The sequence below is a fragment of the Aristolochia californica genome, unplaced genomic scaffold (genome assembly GCF_029961685.1).
Source record: "Aristolochia californica isolate CCGP_79_NKW_82.1479 unplaced genomic scaffold, dmAriCali1.0.hap1 SCAF_12, whole genome shotgun sequence".
In the NCBI taxonomy this organism is placed as follows: domain Eukaryota; kingdom Viridiplantae; phylum Streptophyta; class Magnoliopsida; order Piperales; family Aristolochiaceae; genus Aristolochia; species Aristolochia californica.
The window spans coordinates 30,319,554-30,337,223 of NW_027181793.1; the positions used below are offsets into that span (position 1 = coordinate 30,319,554).

General features: G+C 40.1%; 2 protein-coding genes across 5 annotated transcripts; both read right to left on the bottom strand.

The window, feature by feature from the left end:
- Positions 1–7,707: 7,707 nt before the first annotated feature.
- LOC137945331 (probable galacturonosyltransferase-like 10) lies at positions 7,708–9,305 on the bottom strand. Its single transcript, XM_068791176.1, has one exon. It carries the CDS (start codon positions 8,972–8,974, stop codon positions 7,919–7,921), a length of 1,056 nt encoding a protein of 351 aa, XP_068647277.1. The 5' UTR covers positions 8,975–9,305; the 3' UTR covers positions 7,708–7,918.
- A 2,556-nt stretch (positions 9,306–11,861) lies between these two features.
- LOC137945837 (uncharacterized) lies at positions 11,862–15,713 on the bottom strand. 4 transcript variants are annotated; one of them, XM_068791888.1, is made up of 8 exons: positions 15,323–15,713; positions 13,850–14,878; positions 13,351–13,743; positions 13,170–13,258; positions 12,986–13,082; positions 12,844–12,891; positions 12,514–12,624; positions 11,862–12,162 (listed from the first exon to the last, which is right to left on the bottom strand). In XM_068791888.1, exons 1-8 carry the CDS (start codon positions 15,350–15,352, stop codon positions 12,136–12,138), a joined length of 1,824 nt encoding a protein of 607 aa, XP_068647989.1. In that variant the 5' UTR covers positions 15,353–15,713; the 3' UTR covers positions 11,862–12,135. The 4 variants fall into 4 exon arrangements, with proteins under 4 accessions (XP_068647989.1, XP_068647988.1, XP_068647990.1 ...); XM_068791887.1 differs by having other exon boundaries at positions 13,850–14,884; positions 15,323–15,712; XM_068791889.1 differs by having other exon boundaries at positions 11,862–12,364; positions 13,850–14,884; positions 15,323–15,710.
- Between the last annotated feature and the right edge of the window lie 1,957 nt (positions 15,714–17,670).

Here is a 17,670-nt window from a genome sequence, read left to right on the forward strand (position 1 = left end):
AATTTAATATAACAAATGATAGGGAATCAACCAATGTAAATTATTTAATAATGTATAATTAATCAATAATAATTAGTAATTAGTTAGTGATCCTTGTTAATTTCAATTAATAATGACAAAAAATAAAGACTTCAAAGCTTACCATAGTTTATAACATGATCAACATTATTAAAATTCAGAAGAAATTTAATATAAAGCACTAAAAAACGGACAATTAGTTGATCCATTTAATACAAATCATAAAATCAATTTACATACGTGTGAGACCACACACATGTGTGTGCATATACACCTCGCGTGCATGTTTGCCTTTGTCTCACACACACTCAAAGGATGTAGAATGTGAAGAAGTATCTAAGCTCATAATGTCCACCACCAAGACCATTGATGAATAAGATAAACATTTTAACTTTTTATCTTCCATGATAGTTATATTAAAAATAAATACAATAGAGGCCACACTTAACCAATACTACCCAAAAGATCGACCTGTTAGGAGCGTAAAACATAGGTACTTAGCCCCAGGACCATAATCCTCCGCGAACGCGCGACGTGGGAGCCCACTCCGATACCAAATATTTAACACCTAGCCAATACTACCCAACATACCAGCCTGAGAGGCATATGTACCAGAGGACAACAATACCATAGTCCTATACTTTAATCTATACATGCACGTGTATTCCTAATTCCTAACCTGGGTAAAACCTGTTGCGGATTTTGGGGATTTCTGAGAGGCGACGGCTAGAGAGAAAACATAGTGGGAAGAAATTTTCTTGATTATTCCATAGTAAACCTAGGTTACAGGAAGTTAAATACTCCAAACATAAAATTACAAAAAATGTCTCAACAAGACCAGTATTTACAAACCTATCCTGAATGAAATCGGGACCCAACAAAATTCCTCCTCCCGATTCATGAGGTAGAACCCTTAACCAAACCTGCTTTGTCATGACAAGCTTCAAGGTTCAAAGGAGGTAAGGGCTTTGTCAACATGTCGGAGCCATTCTCACTCATGTGAACTTTCTCCAACATCAATTCTTTCTTTTCAAACACATCACGTATCCAATGATGACGTAGATCAATGTGCTTTGATCTCGAATGAAATGTGGGATTCTTGCTTAAATGGATTGCACTTTGACTATCATAAAGTAACACATACCTCTCTTGCCGAATGTCCAATTCTTGAAAGAATTTCTTCATCCACAATAATTCTTTGCATGCTTCGGTGATTGCAATGTATTCAGCTTCGGTTGTGGAGAGTGCAACACATTTTTGTAGTCTCGATTGCCATGAGACAGCATCATTCGCAAAATAAAACAAATAACCCAATGTTGACTTCCTCGAGTCAACATCTCCGGCCCAATCAGCATCCGTATATGCCTCCAAAACTGGTTTACTAGCCCCGTAACAGAGACAATAACCAGTAGTATCGCGAATGTACCGAAGAATCCATTTCACAGCATCCCAATGAGCTTTTCTAGGGTTGGAGAGATAACGACTTACCACTCCAATAGCATGAGCAATATCCAGCTTGTACACACCATTACATACATCAATGAACCGACCACGGATGCATACGACACCTTCTTCATTTCTTCTTTCTCCTTTTCATCCTTTAGACAATCATCAAGTGTCAACTTGAGATGACTACCAAGTGGAGAAGAACCCGGTTTGCATTTGCTCATATTGAACCGTTCAAGCACCTTTCCCAAATACCTTTTTTGTGACAACCAAAGTTTGCACCTTTCCCGATCTTTAGTAATTCTCATACCAAGAATTTGCTTTGCGGGACCTAAATCCTTCATTGCAAACTCATTCCCAAGTTTTTCTTTCAAAGCTCCTATCTCCTTTGTATCATTACCGACAACCAACATGTCATCGACATAGAGTAAAAGAATAATGAAATTACCACTAGAGTACCTTTTCATGAAGACGCAATTGTCAGAAGTGGTTTTGCTAAAATTGTTGTCACACATAAAGGATTCAAATCTTTTGTACCAGTTTTGCGGTGCTTGTTTCAAGCCATAAAGGTTCCTCCTCAATCTGCACACCAAGTCCTCTTTGCCTTTTTCAGCAAATCCCTCGGGTTGCTCCATATAGAGCTCCTTCTCCAAATCACCATGGAGAAAAATGATTTTCACATCAAGCTGCTCAATCTCGAGATTCAAACTAGCGGCCAAACCAAGTATAACCCGAATAGAGGACATCTTAACCACGGGCGAGAATATCTCCTCAAAATCAATCCCCTTCTTTTGATCAAATACCTTTACAACTAACCGAGCCTCGTATCTCGGCTTTAAATCTGTGCCATCTGATTTCAAACGAAACACCCACTTATTCCTGAGTATCTTCTTACCCTTAGGCAATTCAACTAACTCAAAGGTGCGATTTTTATGCAAGGAATTCATCTCATCTTGCATAGCTTCAAACCACTTACCCTTTTGATCATGACACATAGCTTCTTCAAAGCTTATAGGTTCACCACCGTCAGTGAGCAAAACATACTCATGTGGAGATTATCTTGAAGTAGGCCTTCGTTCACGATTTGATCTTCTCAACTCTTGTAAAGGTGGACCTTGATTTTTTGATTCCTCACCTTGATCTTCAGTTTCGGCATTCTGGTTGCTTTCAACTTCTTGGTTACTTGAGATGGGTGTAAGATCAACGAAGTGACTAGAAGAGGTTTTCACATTTTCAGGATTTCCTAAATTCTCAACAGTTTCTTTTTTAAAGAAAACTACATCCCGACTCCTTAACACTTCTTCTCAATTGGATCCCACAGTCTATAACCAAATTCACCGGTTTTGTAACCCAAGAAAATACACTCCTTTGTCTTGCTATCAAGCTTAACTCTTTCATTTCTAGGAATGTGCACAAATACTCGACAACCAAATACCCGCAAGTGTCCATAAGACACATCTTTGCCGGTCCAAACCCGCTCGGGAACATCACCATCTAGTGCATAAGAGGGTGAGAGATTAATCAAATGGACAGCAGTATTCATCGCTTCACCCCAAAAAACTTTTGAAAGCTTCGAATGAGAGAGCATACACCGCATTCTCTCACAAATTGTGCGATTCTCAACAGTTTCTTTTTTAAAGAAAACTACATCCCGACTCCTTAACACTTCTTCTCAATTGGATCCCATAGTCTATAACCAAATTCACCGGTTTTGTAACCTAGGAAAATACACTCCTTTGTCTTGCTATCAAGCTTAACTCTTTCATTTCTAGGAATGTGCACAAATACTCGACAACCAAATACCCGCAAGTGTCCATAAGACACATCTTTGCCGGTCCAAACTCGCTCGGGAACATCACCATCTAGTGCATGAGAGGGTGAGAGATTAATCAAATGGACAACAGTATTCATCGCTTCACCCCAAAAAACTTTTGAAAGCTTCGAATGAGAGAGCATACACCGCATTCTCTCACAAATTGTGCGATTCATTCTCTCGGCCACTCTATTCTGTTACGGGGTTTTTGGCACCGTTCTTTCAAGTTTGATTCCATTAACATTGCAGAAGGTTTCAAATGGCCCGCGGTACTCACCACCATTGTCAGATCGAATGTATTTCAATTTTTGACTTATTTCTCTTTCAACTGCAACAAGGATCTGTTTGAACACTTCCAAAACTTGATTTTTTGTCTTCAAGGCATAAGCTCTTAACTTTCTAGAATGATCATCCACGAAAGTGACAAAGTAAAGAGCTCCTCCAAGTGTGCTATCACCCATGGAACAAAGATCAGTATGAACCAAATCCAAAACATTCAACTTCTTAATGGTAAGACTTCTCTTGAAAGCAATTTGATGTTGCTTACCCACCAAACAATGCATACATGTTGTCAGAGATGTACCATCACTTGGCACACAATCCTTACTAGCCAGAATTTGAAGCCCTTTTTCTCACTCATGTGACCTGGCCGCAAGTGCCACAAATCGGTTGAGTTACCTTCTATTGCATTCATCTTGCCACATAATTTAACTCACGTTGTATAAATCGAGTTTGATTTCTCACCCCGAGCAACAACAAGAGAGCCTTTGGACAACTTCAATTTCCCGTCACCAAAATGACTACGGTACCCTTTATCATCAAGAGTACCAACAGAAATCAAATGAAGCCTCATATCCGGCACATGCCAAACATTCTTGAGAAGTAACTTGCACCCCACACTGGTCTCCACACACACATCTCCAATGCCAAAGATGTACCATACCCCATCATTCCCCATTCTTACCTTGCCAAAATCACCTTGCCTGTAAGAAGTGAATGAGTCACGTCTAAAAGTGACATGAAATGAAGCTACTGAGTCTATCACCCAAGTGAAGTCTTGACTTGTGAAATTGACAAAACCGATATCACAAGCAATGATCACTTCACCGTCATATGCAGGGGCAGTGGTAGCAGTGTTTTTCTTCTCATTCTCATCAGATCTGGGTCTAGACTGATCCCTCTTAGTCTTTGCCTTCAACTTTTTGCACTTAAACTTCATGTGTCCCAGTTTTTGGCAATAGTAGAAAACAATGCCCTACTCCTTCCACGATTCTCAGTAACAAGAGCAACTGACTCGTTTGTAATGCCCAACTCTTTATGCCTCAACTCATCATTGAGCATGCTATCTTTCACCATGGTAAGAGTCACAGTACCATTCGGTGCCGAATTGCTCAATGACACTACAAGAGTCTCCCAACTTTTCGGTAATGAACTCAGAAGAATCAAGGCTTGTAGTTCTTCATCCAAAACCAATTTCATAGTAGCTAGCCGATTCACACAGTCCTGGAACCGACTCAAATGCTCACTTACTGATGAGCTCTCGTGATACTTCATGTTCACAAGTTTCCAAATGAAAAAGGTTTTGTTTTGGGCTGTTTTGCGCTCATACAAACTCTCAAGTTTCTCCCACAACTTCTTGGCTTCGGTTTCTGTTGAGACATGATGAAATACTGAATCATCAACCCACTGTTAAATCAAGGCTACAGTTTTACGGTTGGATAAATTTTAAGCAATATCAGTTTTATCCACTGGTTTCACACCCATTACCGATTCATAAGCATCCTTACAAAATAGGAAATCTTCCATTCTGGACTTCCAAATAGAATAATTAGACAAAGACAGCTTAATCATTATACCTTGATTTTGATTTCCCTCGTCCATTCCAGCAATTTATTGATAAATTCAGAACACAAAAAAAATTACTAGAACGAAATCACTGGAACAATGTCGTCGGACTGAGCGCACGACAATCTCTTCTCTTCCTTCTGTCGGCTATAGCGACAGTGTGGCAATGTTACTGCAGCGGCAACAGCGGGGGAAAAAAAAATCCCACGGACTCTCCTCGCTCCCTCTCTCTGCGCCAACAGCTCCGGACAGGAACAAGAATTTCCGTTGGGAGGGCGTGTACGGAACGGTGTTCCGTAGGTCAATTGGCCGGCTGGGCTAGCTTGCGGCGACGATGCTGGGGCTGATACGCAATAGAGAACAGAGACCCGACGTTTACGACAACGTCGCCGTCAAACTCTGGGTCGGAGATACTCCACCCGATGCCGAAAATGGATTGGGAGTCTCCCTGTGTCGTTGTCGAACGAGAATTTTTCTCCCGCAGTCGTCGCCGAACTGGTTAAACCAGCTCTGATACCGGATGTTGGGAGTTTTGGGGATTTCTGAGAGACGACGGCCAGAGAGAAAACAAAGCGGGAGGAAATTTTCTTGATTATTCCACAATAAACCTAGGTTACAAGAAGTTAAATACTCCAAATATAAAATTACAGAAAATATATCAACAAGACTAGTATTTACAAACTTGTCCCGAATGAAATCGGACCCAACAATCCTATACTTTAATTTATATATGCACGTGTATTCGTAATTCCTAACCTGGGTAAAACCAAGTAAAGTCACCTCTCACCTTTATACCAAACCGCTGTAAGTATTCAATTAAGAAGTTGGTGGGCAGTGGGAACTTAATTACTTACGAACTGGATCAGCTTGTAACTTCAAAGCACATCTTTAATGGAGACCTCGGAAGGTGAAACTCAGCCTTTGCTACTTCCCATATAAAAAAACCTTTTCAAGACTTTTAGGTCTTAATTCATCTGACATTATCCTCTTCCATCAAACCATACGTAGCGAGTCTAATAAACTAAAGCTCGTCAGTCATAAATGGTTTTTAACAGTACCACTTGTGGATCAGACTGTGCAGATTACGCAATTACACATTTCCAACTCCGTCCGGCGCCCACTGTGAACCAAAAATTAGTACTTTTTTTTCTGGTTTAGAGATGGAAACAAGAAGTGATGAACAAAGCAATACGGTTAAGGTATCACTATGAAGAGGGTTTGGGTGGAATAAACTAGGAAACCTGCTCCCAGTTATTTTGTTTCACGATTTTTTTTTAATTATTCTGCATTAACATTGTTGGTGATTTACGCCTTGGACTCGTATAAAAAAATTGAAATGTTAACTTAAAGGTTACATTGTGGAGAGTTGGGGACGAATCTATATTCTTCCTCCTGCTGTCAGGGACAGTTCACCGATAGTTGTTCACAGCTCAGTTCCATATAAGAATGCTTCCTGCAACAACCAAGAAATGGAAAATAATATACACAAATACTGATAAAAACGATAGAAAGAACCATAAAATAAGACCCAACAAGTGCATGTTTTGTCTGTTTTTTATCAGTTTAAGGCAACTCTCTGCCGTCCCACTGTAGCCAGTGAATAGTTTTCTTAGAAAAATACAGGAAGAGCTCCCTCCGTTTATGAATTAGAACGCTTCAGGCGGGATCAGAGTTTTGTTCATGGAATTTGATTTGAATAACTCACTTTTATTTTCCATACACTCTGAAAATATCCATCCAAAATCCAGAGGAGTGATTATGAATTATGAACAGTTGAAGCTCTCTTTTGGTTTGCCTTCTATCGATTGGCGTGATGTACTGGTAAAGAAGATGCCCAGATGAGAATAATGAGAAGAGCTTTTCGCAGAAGACAAATGGGACTGCAAAGTGTACCTTCTGCATTTTGCTAGTGAAAAACAGCGAGGTATCTGCTCAGAACTGAATTACAGGGCAGAAAATGCTCAAATACATGTAGTTTCTTCAAAGGAACATCGGAATAATATTGGCAACTTCAACCAACCACAACAGTCTTTAATAATTGCTACGACCCAATTCCGTAAAAGCAAGATCTCTATAATTAATACATATTGAAAACCGAAAGAAGAGTATCCAACAAAGCAATCAAGCAAGTGAGCGAGGTACGAGCAAACCATCCGCACAGATCTTAGAACTAATTGTCTGGAGGCATAACAGTGAGAATCAAGAGATTAAAGAATTAGTAAATGCTCCAAAGATGACTGATTTGAAGGGTTTGATTTCTTTAAGTGATGGAGACACGGCTCTTCCTATTATTTCAATTTTCAATACCAGTCACCGGAAGCCACAGGAAGATTGAATGAATGGAGAGCCATCTCACAAGCAAATTGATCCGGGTAAAAAAATGAAGAGAAACAATCACGGAGCGGAAAAGGAAGAACAGTAGAGGCCCTTTTCGATTAAGAGATTGAAATTATTTTTTGCAAGTTGTGCATCTAACAGTTCATGGAAAGTTGCTTTTGTAATCAATCCACACAACCAACAAGGGCGTTGGTTGGAACTAGGAAATTTTGAACAGAAACAACGGTTTTTTTATAAGGGAAAAAAGATTTTTAAAAAACTGAAATTACATCTCTCTAGAATTACATGAAATATTCCGCCGTATAAAAATACACCGATCAAGAAATTGTAAATCTAATCTGTAATCCCCCAAACCAAAATATGTACAAACGCATCCCGAATGAACGTCTGATCATCGCCTGAGATGAACCAAACTATTTACTAAGAATGAATGAATGTTTCATCAATCTACGGGTGTATCTATGATGACGACGACCCCTGGTGCGTATACAGATCATACGGGGCCCACAAGCTATCCAACGGGCATGGTGTCTTGGCATCGAGTCGGGCCCAGGGCTTCCCTTTCCCACTCCAGTGGAGGAGGCTCACCGGTCCCGGGTGAAGTTTCCGGCAGCTCCCCACCACATTATCTCCTCCCAATCCGTGTTGATTCCACCTGTGCTCAATGGGTTCGATATCCCCGGCGAAAACCAGTAAAAATGGGGGTAGAGAACCCAATTCGTAGATTCTCTTTTCCTTCTGTACACGCATCCAATCCTCGATCACTTTACCGAAGTTGCCCTGCCTCCATCTCCCCAGGTCTATTACCATAACTCCGGTGTTGAAGTAGCAAGGGCTTCTGCTGTTGAAGACCCTTGATATGGAAGGATCGGACCAGAACACGTCGTTGAAGTACTTTGTGAAATTGGCATTACAGTATTCGGGTGCGGCGATGACGCGAGGACTGGGTACATTGGTAGCCCACAGCCGGAGGATGTCGTCCACGACGATCAAATCTGAATCGAGGTAGATGACGCGGGTCACACAGGAAGGAAGAATGTCGGCTAGGTAAGTTCGGGCGTAATTTAGTGGATTCTCGAGCGCGTCCCTGACGGATGTGGAGATAAGCGACTGGACGAGACTGGGATCGAAGTAGTAGAGACTGAAACTGAGAGAGGGGAAGGTGGATCGAAGGAACGCCGAAAGAGGGCTCTCGTCTGGCTTGGGATGGGTAGACAGGAAGTGGAAGAAAATGTTCTCCGGACAGGAGGCGTGCTTCAAAATGGAATGAACGGCAGCGATGGAACCCCGGAGATAAGGCACGTCGAGGGTCATAGAAATATGAACGGCCGCGGGATCGCAAGCCGAGATGCCGGCCTGCCCTTGTGAAACAGGACAGACAGGGCCGTTCCTGTACGCCGGCGCCTCTGTGTATTGGGGAAGAAGGAAAACCGTGGGTTCTGGAAAAGATCGGATCGCATCACAAGGCAGTAACGAGGCCGCAAGAATAAAGGCAAGAATCCGAAGCGGCCACATCTTTGCGTCCGAACGTGACGACGAATAACTTCAACGATGAGACCGGAACAGCGACCTCCTTCGATGTGAAAAGAAAAAGCCGAGAAAGGCACAGAGAAGAGGAGTTTGAACAAGAAGGCGAAACGCGAATGCAGAAAAATGAAGAAGGCAAACGCGAACTTTTTTGCGTTGTGAGAAAATTCAGCAGTCAGAACTTCAGAGAGACGAGAGGGAAAGGGGAAGGAGAAGGAGAGAGAGAAATTAAAATTCCAATCAACTTAACTCATCTGTCCTCCAACAACTCCTCTTTTCTCCCCCTTCTCTCCCTCGCTTCCTGTTAAGAGCAGACGAAGACGGTCGCAGACTAGCGGTTTTTATTCGGAGGAAAGAAAGCGACATTGGCAGAGGAATCGGGCTGTTTCCTTCTCACTTCCCCTTTGTGTTTTTTTTTTCAATTTTATTAATTGATTAATTTACTAAATAAAAGTTGAAAAATAAAATAATATTCGTTCCTTGGAAGTGGAGTTATAATAATTTGTGCCAATAATGTGGAGACAGCTGTGCGGGTGAGAGAAACCAGCTGTATTCGATGTGACGACTGTGTTCAAACCAGAGCCCCCAGACATGCCGTCACGTGCGCTTGCCAGCCCATTTCAAGTTTGAAGGTTTCTTTTCGTGGACTTCAGATCTCCTTCCTAAACGTGGAGGACAAAGACGCCGGTGAAGGGTTCAGATTTCGGTCCACATGAACCGGGTTGTTGCCTCCGGCTTTTGGGGGATTCCATCGTGTGTCCGACGGAGAGAAGTCAGGAGAAGTGTCTGGGTTGACTCAGACGCCATACAAATCGGAAACGTGTGTTGAAAGCAAAAACTAGTCAAATAAGAATTCTAGTCTGGGTTGTAATAACGGAGAATTGTCCAGTCCGATGCAGAAGACGCCGGAGAAATCTCTGCCTAATTGGGGGAAAATTTTGAATAATTTTCTCGATGGTTTCTAAGATGCTTAGAATCCAAATTCCCTTTTTGTTAGCTAATGAGATACTCCTTCCATCATCGATTTCCGATTGTAAACGGAAGCGCGTTGTTCTGATGAGGGAAACAATTCTGGTCTGGGCGTGGACCGCCAACAAAAACGATCGTTAGCCGACGCGGAAAATGATGACATTCCGTTTCCAATGCTCCGGGTGGTCATTTTCAGACCGCGTTTGGAGTGAGAGAGTGATTAGATTAATGGTAATTCGTTGAGAATCTGTTAAGGAATTAGTTGGAATAATTAGGTGATCTACTTAATCGCTGTGAATGGAGATGTTGGTGACTCGGTCATAAAACTGTTTAAAGCTAGGTTTAATTATGTACTGAGAAGGAAACATTCGCTTTTGCTTTTGCTTTTGCCTCAAATAATAAGGTGACCCTGAGGTAGTACTGATTTGTGTGTTCTAAATTACGTACGCCACATCACTACTTTATCATCAGCTGTCCAGCCCCGTGGTCATCATTTTGCTGAGGTAAGCAATTGACTTGGCAACCCAGAAAATAAGGGGAAAAAAGAAAACGTTAAACGCGGTGATGGTGGAGTAAGAACGGGGCAAAAGTTGAAAGTCGGTTTCTCATGGTTGCGACTTGGGTGACCACTAGGGACTTGGGTTCCTCATAATGCACATCCGAGGAAGATGTATGCACCTCTACCCTGTCGACATCCGCACCCACTTACAGCACCGCCACTACTACTTCCATTTTGATCTATACGAAAACCTACAACGGAGGCCCAGCTTGAAAAACGCAAAGCTCGTAACATTCACAAACAAGCCTATCTGTTTAGATTGACCCATGCGAGTACCACTGTTCTAGTCCTGTGTTAGGCAGAAGGAAGGGCTTAGCTCTCCTCGAGAAGCAACAACAGTTGTGATTCCATGTCGCCCAAACTGATCATTGGAAGGAGGTGCATTTCTTGACGAAGCTGGTAGAGTGGGCTGGAGATACTCATTGGTTTCGTAGGAGAGGATTCAGTGAAGCAGACATGATCAGTGTTGCTTGATTGAGGAAGTACTCGTTAGAAAAGAGAAAAAGAAACAAAAGGTAAAACAAAGAATCATCGTCCATCCAACCAACTCTGAGGGGTCGATGATAGTTCAAATATTTGTTCTTTATTTTCCTGTCATGCCTGCAGTTGCTCCTTTATTTGTCTGAGAAAGCTTTAGTTTTTAAAAAATTTCCCTCGATGGAATTTTAGTAATTATTGAAGAATGAAGCCTTTTAGGCCCTTGATTTAATACTAATCCTAACTTACGATCCTGGTTGGAAAACGATTCTCATTTCCACAGAAAGATCCAATCACTTTCTTTGCTAGAGAAACTTTTCCCTGAATTTTAGGTCGTGACACCAACTCTTCACCGACGACCTTGGCGTCAAAGAAACTAAAAGTCTCTTGTAATGGAAGCTCTTCTCATCCAAGCAAATGCACATGCTCTTAGCATGGTTTCGAATTCTTTTCACATCCAGCCTGATAATCCGAAATGACTTCTTCAGTACCTCACTCGTCAGGGATGTCTGGCCTTGACACATAGCTGGCCAACGATGTGATCTGGGCACCTGGATGCTGGCTGTGAAGCCCTAGATGCCTAACGCCGGCCTAGACGAATCGAGGTTGAGCAGAAAATGCTGCATTTCCATGGTTTAAACACGAAGGAATCCCCTGGTTGGAGCTCTTGGAAGAAAATGCTTTTAGGGTCATGTAACCAAGAAGAGATTTTGTTCGAACTGGTCACTTTTTGTTTGGTTTCAGGTATTGTATTTTACAACACTTTTGAATGAAATTTTTATTTCTAATTTGTCTTCTTTTTTGGCTTATATACATAGCATGTTTGAAAATGACAAATATTATTGTATTTGATAGGACTGAGAATAACTTTCAAGGCTTATTCATAAAGTTGAAAAACCACACCAAAGGCTTATTTTTTTTGTAATTGTTTGTAAACTACAAAGGATTTTCAAAGGTTTCTTAGAATTGACATACTATTCTCACTAAGAAACAAGTAAAAGAACAACACATACAGCCAAAGAAGAAAACTTGAGCACTGCCACTGACTATGACAAGTAACTCAGCAGCCTGTTCTTGTTGTAAAGAGAAGCTGCACTGGCTTATCCTCACATATCACAAACTCCGTGCAAACCCCACATCATTATTATGCAGTGATGGTCACACCTCCAGCCTGTACATGCAGTAGCTACTGACAATCAGCAATAATATGCCAAGGATGGGACTGTAATGTCACTGCCTTCTCTTCCCATATCTCTATACACTTGTATACACAATATCCTCCCCAGACTCCTCCTCCTTGTCCATTCGGTTCGCACTCAGCTTTTCCAGGATTTTCATCGTCTAACACTGTCAAGGGCTCAGGTAGATATCTGCTGCCATTGTTCATAAACAGTTTCCACGTAAATTAGGAGACACACCAATGTCTCAGGCGCTTTATGTTGCATGTTTCCCAGTGATCGATGGATAATTTGACTATGACAAATAAGAAAACAGTTTGAGTATCATATATGACACAGCTTACCTTGTTTAAATGATTTCCAGACATTCCCTGCTGCCGATCCAAATTCAGCATTGGTGTCACTCTGTACTTAGAACCCAGTTGAAGTTTTCCAAAATTTTCCACTTTTTCCTCCTGCAGCAGTTCAAGATATTATTTTATATAACTGTGGAGAATTTTTTATAGACATCTAGAAAGACTGATTTACTTCATGTTACATTGTTACTGATTCAAGTATTACTGCTTAGACTACGGTTCACACTGATCAGATGCTCCTTGCTATCTAATCACGTAGATGACTAATTTAAGTTTCAGTGATTTAAGTGAGCCATTTGTAAGTTGAGAACTCAATACCTTTGATCTGACTTGCAAATTGGACTTTTTCTTCAATGCCGATAGCAACTGCAACAAGAAGTGAAGGAAACCCAGAAAGAATAACTTAGTTTTACAGTTGAAAAGCTTGAAATACTTTGAATGAAATCAATGAGCCATTTACATCTTTTTGTTTCTTTGCCCCCTCGTCACTTCTTAACTGGAGGGATGACGATGCAGCCTTGGTCACTTTCTTACTTCCACTAGCTTCATTCAAAGACCTATTGCAAGAATCACAAGGCTCAATTAAGTAATTCAATCAAATACCAATTTCATACAGTCAATTTCATTATAAATATGGAGTTCACCCTGTCATAGGAGTTCTGGCACCTGGTTGTTTCCCCTGGAGTAGCGTCTTCTCCAAAGGTTCAGGTAGTTGTTTTCCCCTCATGACAGGCTGCAAATAAAAAAATTAACATAAGAATTTAAGATGGCTTCCTGCATTCGTAGTTAAGTGTAATTAAGGTCTTTAGGAAGAGAAGATAAGACCTGTTGGTATACAGACGACTTTTCACCATCGTAAGAAGACCTTAACAGATTCAAGCTGTTTCGGAATGTCTTAAATGCTTTCTGTACAATTTCCTTATCTCCCATTTTCTCCATGATGAGGTCTCTTCTGTTTGTCGGTGGAGAGGCCGAATCAAGGCTGACGGATCTTAATTTGCTTGAATCCAGAAAAGTATGACTAACTCGCTTGTTTTCAAACCTTAAAGAGTAAGAATCCTTTCTTGGAGACACCTTCGAAGGTGTAAGAGGCGAAGCAGGAGTAACTTTGGATGCTTTGGGGGCTGAATTGTTTGGCAATTTAGGTTTTGGCGAAGCAGATGCAACTGCTTGTATCTTCTTTGCGTTCGAGTCCGTCTGCTTCGGAGTAGAAGCTTTCTGTAAAACAACCAAGGCTTCGTAACTTATGTCTCAGTGCGAATTACAAAACTGAAGTAATCATAAAAAACAAACACTTCAGACGAGCAAAGTAGAGACAGTAAACCTTTTTAGACAGCTTATTCATCGGACTGTGTCTCACATGATTCAACTTGAGCACCGGACTTTTGTTCAACTTCTCGTCCAATTGCTGCGACATTTTATCTGACGCCTGAGATTCTGTGAAATTCTCTTTATCCCTAACTATGGCATCTGCATTACATACCGAGCAGTCAGGTTGTATTCCCTTTTCATCCACCGTAGGATCTGAAATGTTTGATCCAGCTCCATCCAACTCTGATTCACAAACGTCTGGATGGCCACTAGCTTCTTTCACTTTTTCTTCTGATGGTTTGGCAGCCATTTCATCCATCTCTGTTTCCCCATACACTTCGTGAATCTGTAATGTGGAGGTATCTGGTTTGTTACCCAGTCCGTCTGTCTTGGGTCCGGTAGCATCTGCTTCTGTGCCCACTTCCCCCAACTCCAAAATTGCTACTTTGTTAGCCGAAACCTCTGTTTTGTTACCAATGAGATCCAGCTTTGATTCCAAAATCTCTGCTTCATCCATCATAGCTTCTAAATTTTCTGGTTCGTAACCTTTAACCCTTTCGTTCACCTTGGATTCCAGATCTTCTAATTTCGGTTCCTTTGTATCCATATTTTTTGTCTCTGAAAAATCTGGTTTGATACACATGTCTTCTTTGCTGTCACCGGTAAGGCGGCTTTTCTCGTGAGCGTGAATGGATTCGGAGCTACCGCTGGTTAACTGGTCCAAAACAACATTAATAGAACCTGACACATCACTGTTGCCGCAAGATTTATAAAAATTCTGTTCCTCAGATTTCGAGGAACCGGCATCAGTTTGCGTATCTTGAACTAGTAACTCCATCGTGTGGGCAGCAATCTTTTTGTAATGAGCTTCAAAATATGCCTTCTTTTCTGCTACCGATCCTGGGGTTGAGCATTTCTCAACTTCTTCCATGTACTTATTCTGTGAGAAGGCCGACCATTTATCCCAAGACAAGGAGTTATCGCCAGCGAATCTACCAAAAGAGACTGATTCAGAAGGAATCGACTTGAGGGCCACTTCCATCTGATGCTGAAAATACATTTGCATAAGTTCAGAAAGGCAGAATAACCCCAGGTAACAAAATTTGTTTGCTTCAGCTTATTACAGAAAATAAATCAAGTGTCTGATTGATAATTGAGTTACAAGAACTTCGAGGAACCAGATACTCTGAAAGAATCGATTCAAATTGGAGTTAAAACAACTCGACATTCATGATTTAGAACTGCATCCGTTCGTTTCGTCCTACCAGAAACCAGAGAAGGAAACAACTGAAAAAATTAAGGAACAAAAACTATGCCCGATTGTTCAGTAGAAGAACTCGAACACCAAAAATTTCCCAGGTGAAGATCGACCAGACTTACTTGAAAGCAGTTTTAGTCACAGTTAAACCACCCAAACCTGTATAGAGCTAGCCTGAAGCGAATTATTGAAATCAGAGTAGAAAGCGAAGCGAGGAAGCAAAAGTACCTGTGGTATATCTTGGAGAGCTTCTGCCATAGCTTAGAGCTCAGTATCCTGGTAGGTCGAAGAAGACGAATATTGAATTGACTGGAAATGGAAAAAAGAGGTGTGCACAAGCTCTGATTCGGTGCTTCCGAAATATTATCTATTCGATTTTTCTTTTCCTCTCCATGTACCAGTATTAGATCTTTGTCAGCTTCTGAGCAGTGGGGAAAGGTAAATATCGACAGAACAGTCTGCCCATGATCAGCAACAGATTTTTAATGTGGAGGGAAGTAGGGGTAGGTGGAAATATGAAAACAATAAAAGAGCAATGAAAGATGTCTGCTTCCGTTTGAAAGAGGGAACAAAACTTGATCTGCTTTTTTTTCTGAGGACGCCATTAAAATCGCAGGTCATGAATCAGAGGTCAGCCTACACGGATGGAATCGGTGGAAATAGATTACACGTGAACCACTAGTGAACCACTAGGTTACACCGATGGAGAGTTTTTAAGAGGAAAAAATACGACTGACCATATAAACTTTACTTTATTGATTTTTTTATTTCATCTGCACGGGTAGGTTTCCTACCCGTTATTGAATTACTCCCACATTTCATTAGATTAAGTTGCTATTGTAGAATGAATTACATGAATTACTCCTATATTACTTAGTTCATTAGATTAAACTATTAGTGTAGAATGAATTATACTTCTATTGAATCATGTAAGTTCATTGACTTAGGCAAAAAACAGAGAAAGCTGATTCAGATTTTTTTTCGAATAATTCACATGAAGCGCAAGATGCGCGTTTCTCCACCACCACCACTCCCTCCTCACTGCGCCCCCCCCCTAATTTTTTTTCCTCTTATCCCTCTAGACCTCCGTCGTAGAGCATGGGAGGCCGATCCTCTGTCACAGAGCCTCTTGGCCTCCCGGCCTCCCTCTCTTCTCACTTTCAGTATACCGTCGAAGCGCCACCTCTGTCACCGTTGCCCATTAGCCCGCCATAGTTTCCCACCATTGAGGAAGAAGATGCGCATCGTGAAGATGACGAAATTTATTTTTTCCTCATGAAAAATTAAACCAGCGTCATAAAAATAATAATTTATATTTTTTTATAAAATAATTATTTTTAGTTTTCCAATATATTCCATTTATAATTATTGTATTAAATTAGTGATTTAATAGTCATTTTTAAAATAAATATTTGATAAATTATTTTGGTTTAATTATCCCATTGCTATAATTAATTAAACCAATGGTTTTAAATTTTGTGACAATATATTATTAATTAATAATACATAAAAATATATATTATGTTATTGATAAATATATATTTATTTATTATATTAAATTAGTGAGTTTTAATGTTAAAATATTTCATATGTTATTACAAAATAATTTATTTATTTATTATATGCGCTCATGTTATTTTTTACTTTTTTTTATTAATTTTTAATCACTTATTCTAATCACACATAATTATTGTATTAATTTATAATAAACTATAATTATTAAGTAATATTATATAGTTTTCCATTAATTAGGATATTAACATATTTTAATACTACACGTTAAATCACTTATAAGTATAGTAACCATGTTTATTTTAGTTAATTATCTATTTAGGTATATATTCTATTTAAGTATATTATAAAAGGTTATTCATTCTCTGGCTTATATCATACTTTTCATTTGGGGCACTAACACTAAAATCTGTTTTCCAGTATACTTGAACTCGTCTATACTAACACCCAATGATGAGTTGAAGTTGAATCAATTCATTTAAGATGAATTGAATTCTTCACTTCATTTCAAGTTCCAACCCCCCTAGGCTATTTTTTTTATAGACTATATTATAATAAGTGTGCGTTGCATTAATTTACATTAATTTGCATTAATTCTGTTTGGTTTTGAGAGAAAGTATTTTTTTTTTTGCACATGAGTGATGAGATATTTCCTACTTTTCACAGTTTTTTTAATTATTCTTTACTCTGAGATGGTAACGGTCGATTCAACCAGCAGTTGTATCAATCGAACCTCACCCAGCCCCCTCCCTAATTGAACCAACTAGTTCTCTTGCTTAATTTGAAACCTATGCTATATTTCCATACAAGTAAATAGTTACATGAAGGAGGAAGAAGAAGGATTTTAGAGGCATCGAACTCTTCCAATGAGAAACAGACCGATACATGATGATATGCATCTCGTGTAGGTTTTTAAGGATCCTAATACGAGACACAATACCGATGAGGACAACCCTGGTCTAGGGTTTTGTTGGTAGCAGGTTTTCGAGTCTAACCAAAAAAACTACAAAATGATCTTACAAGATTACCATTAGAGAAATGTCCTTTAATCAAACAATAACGAA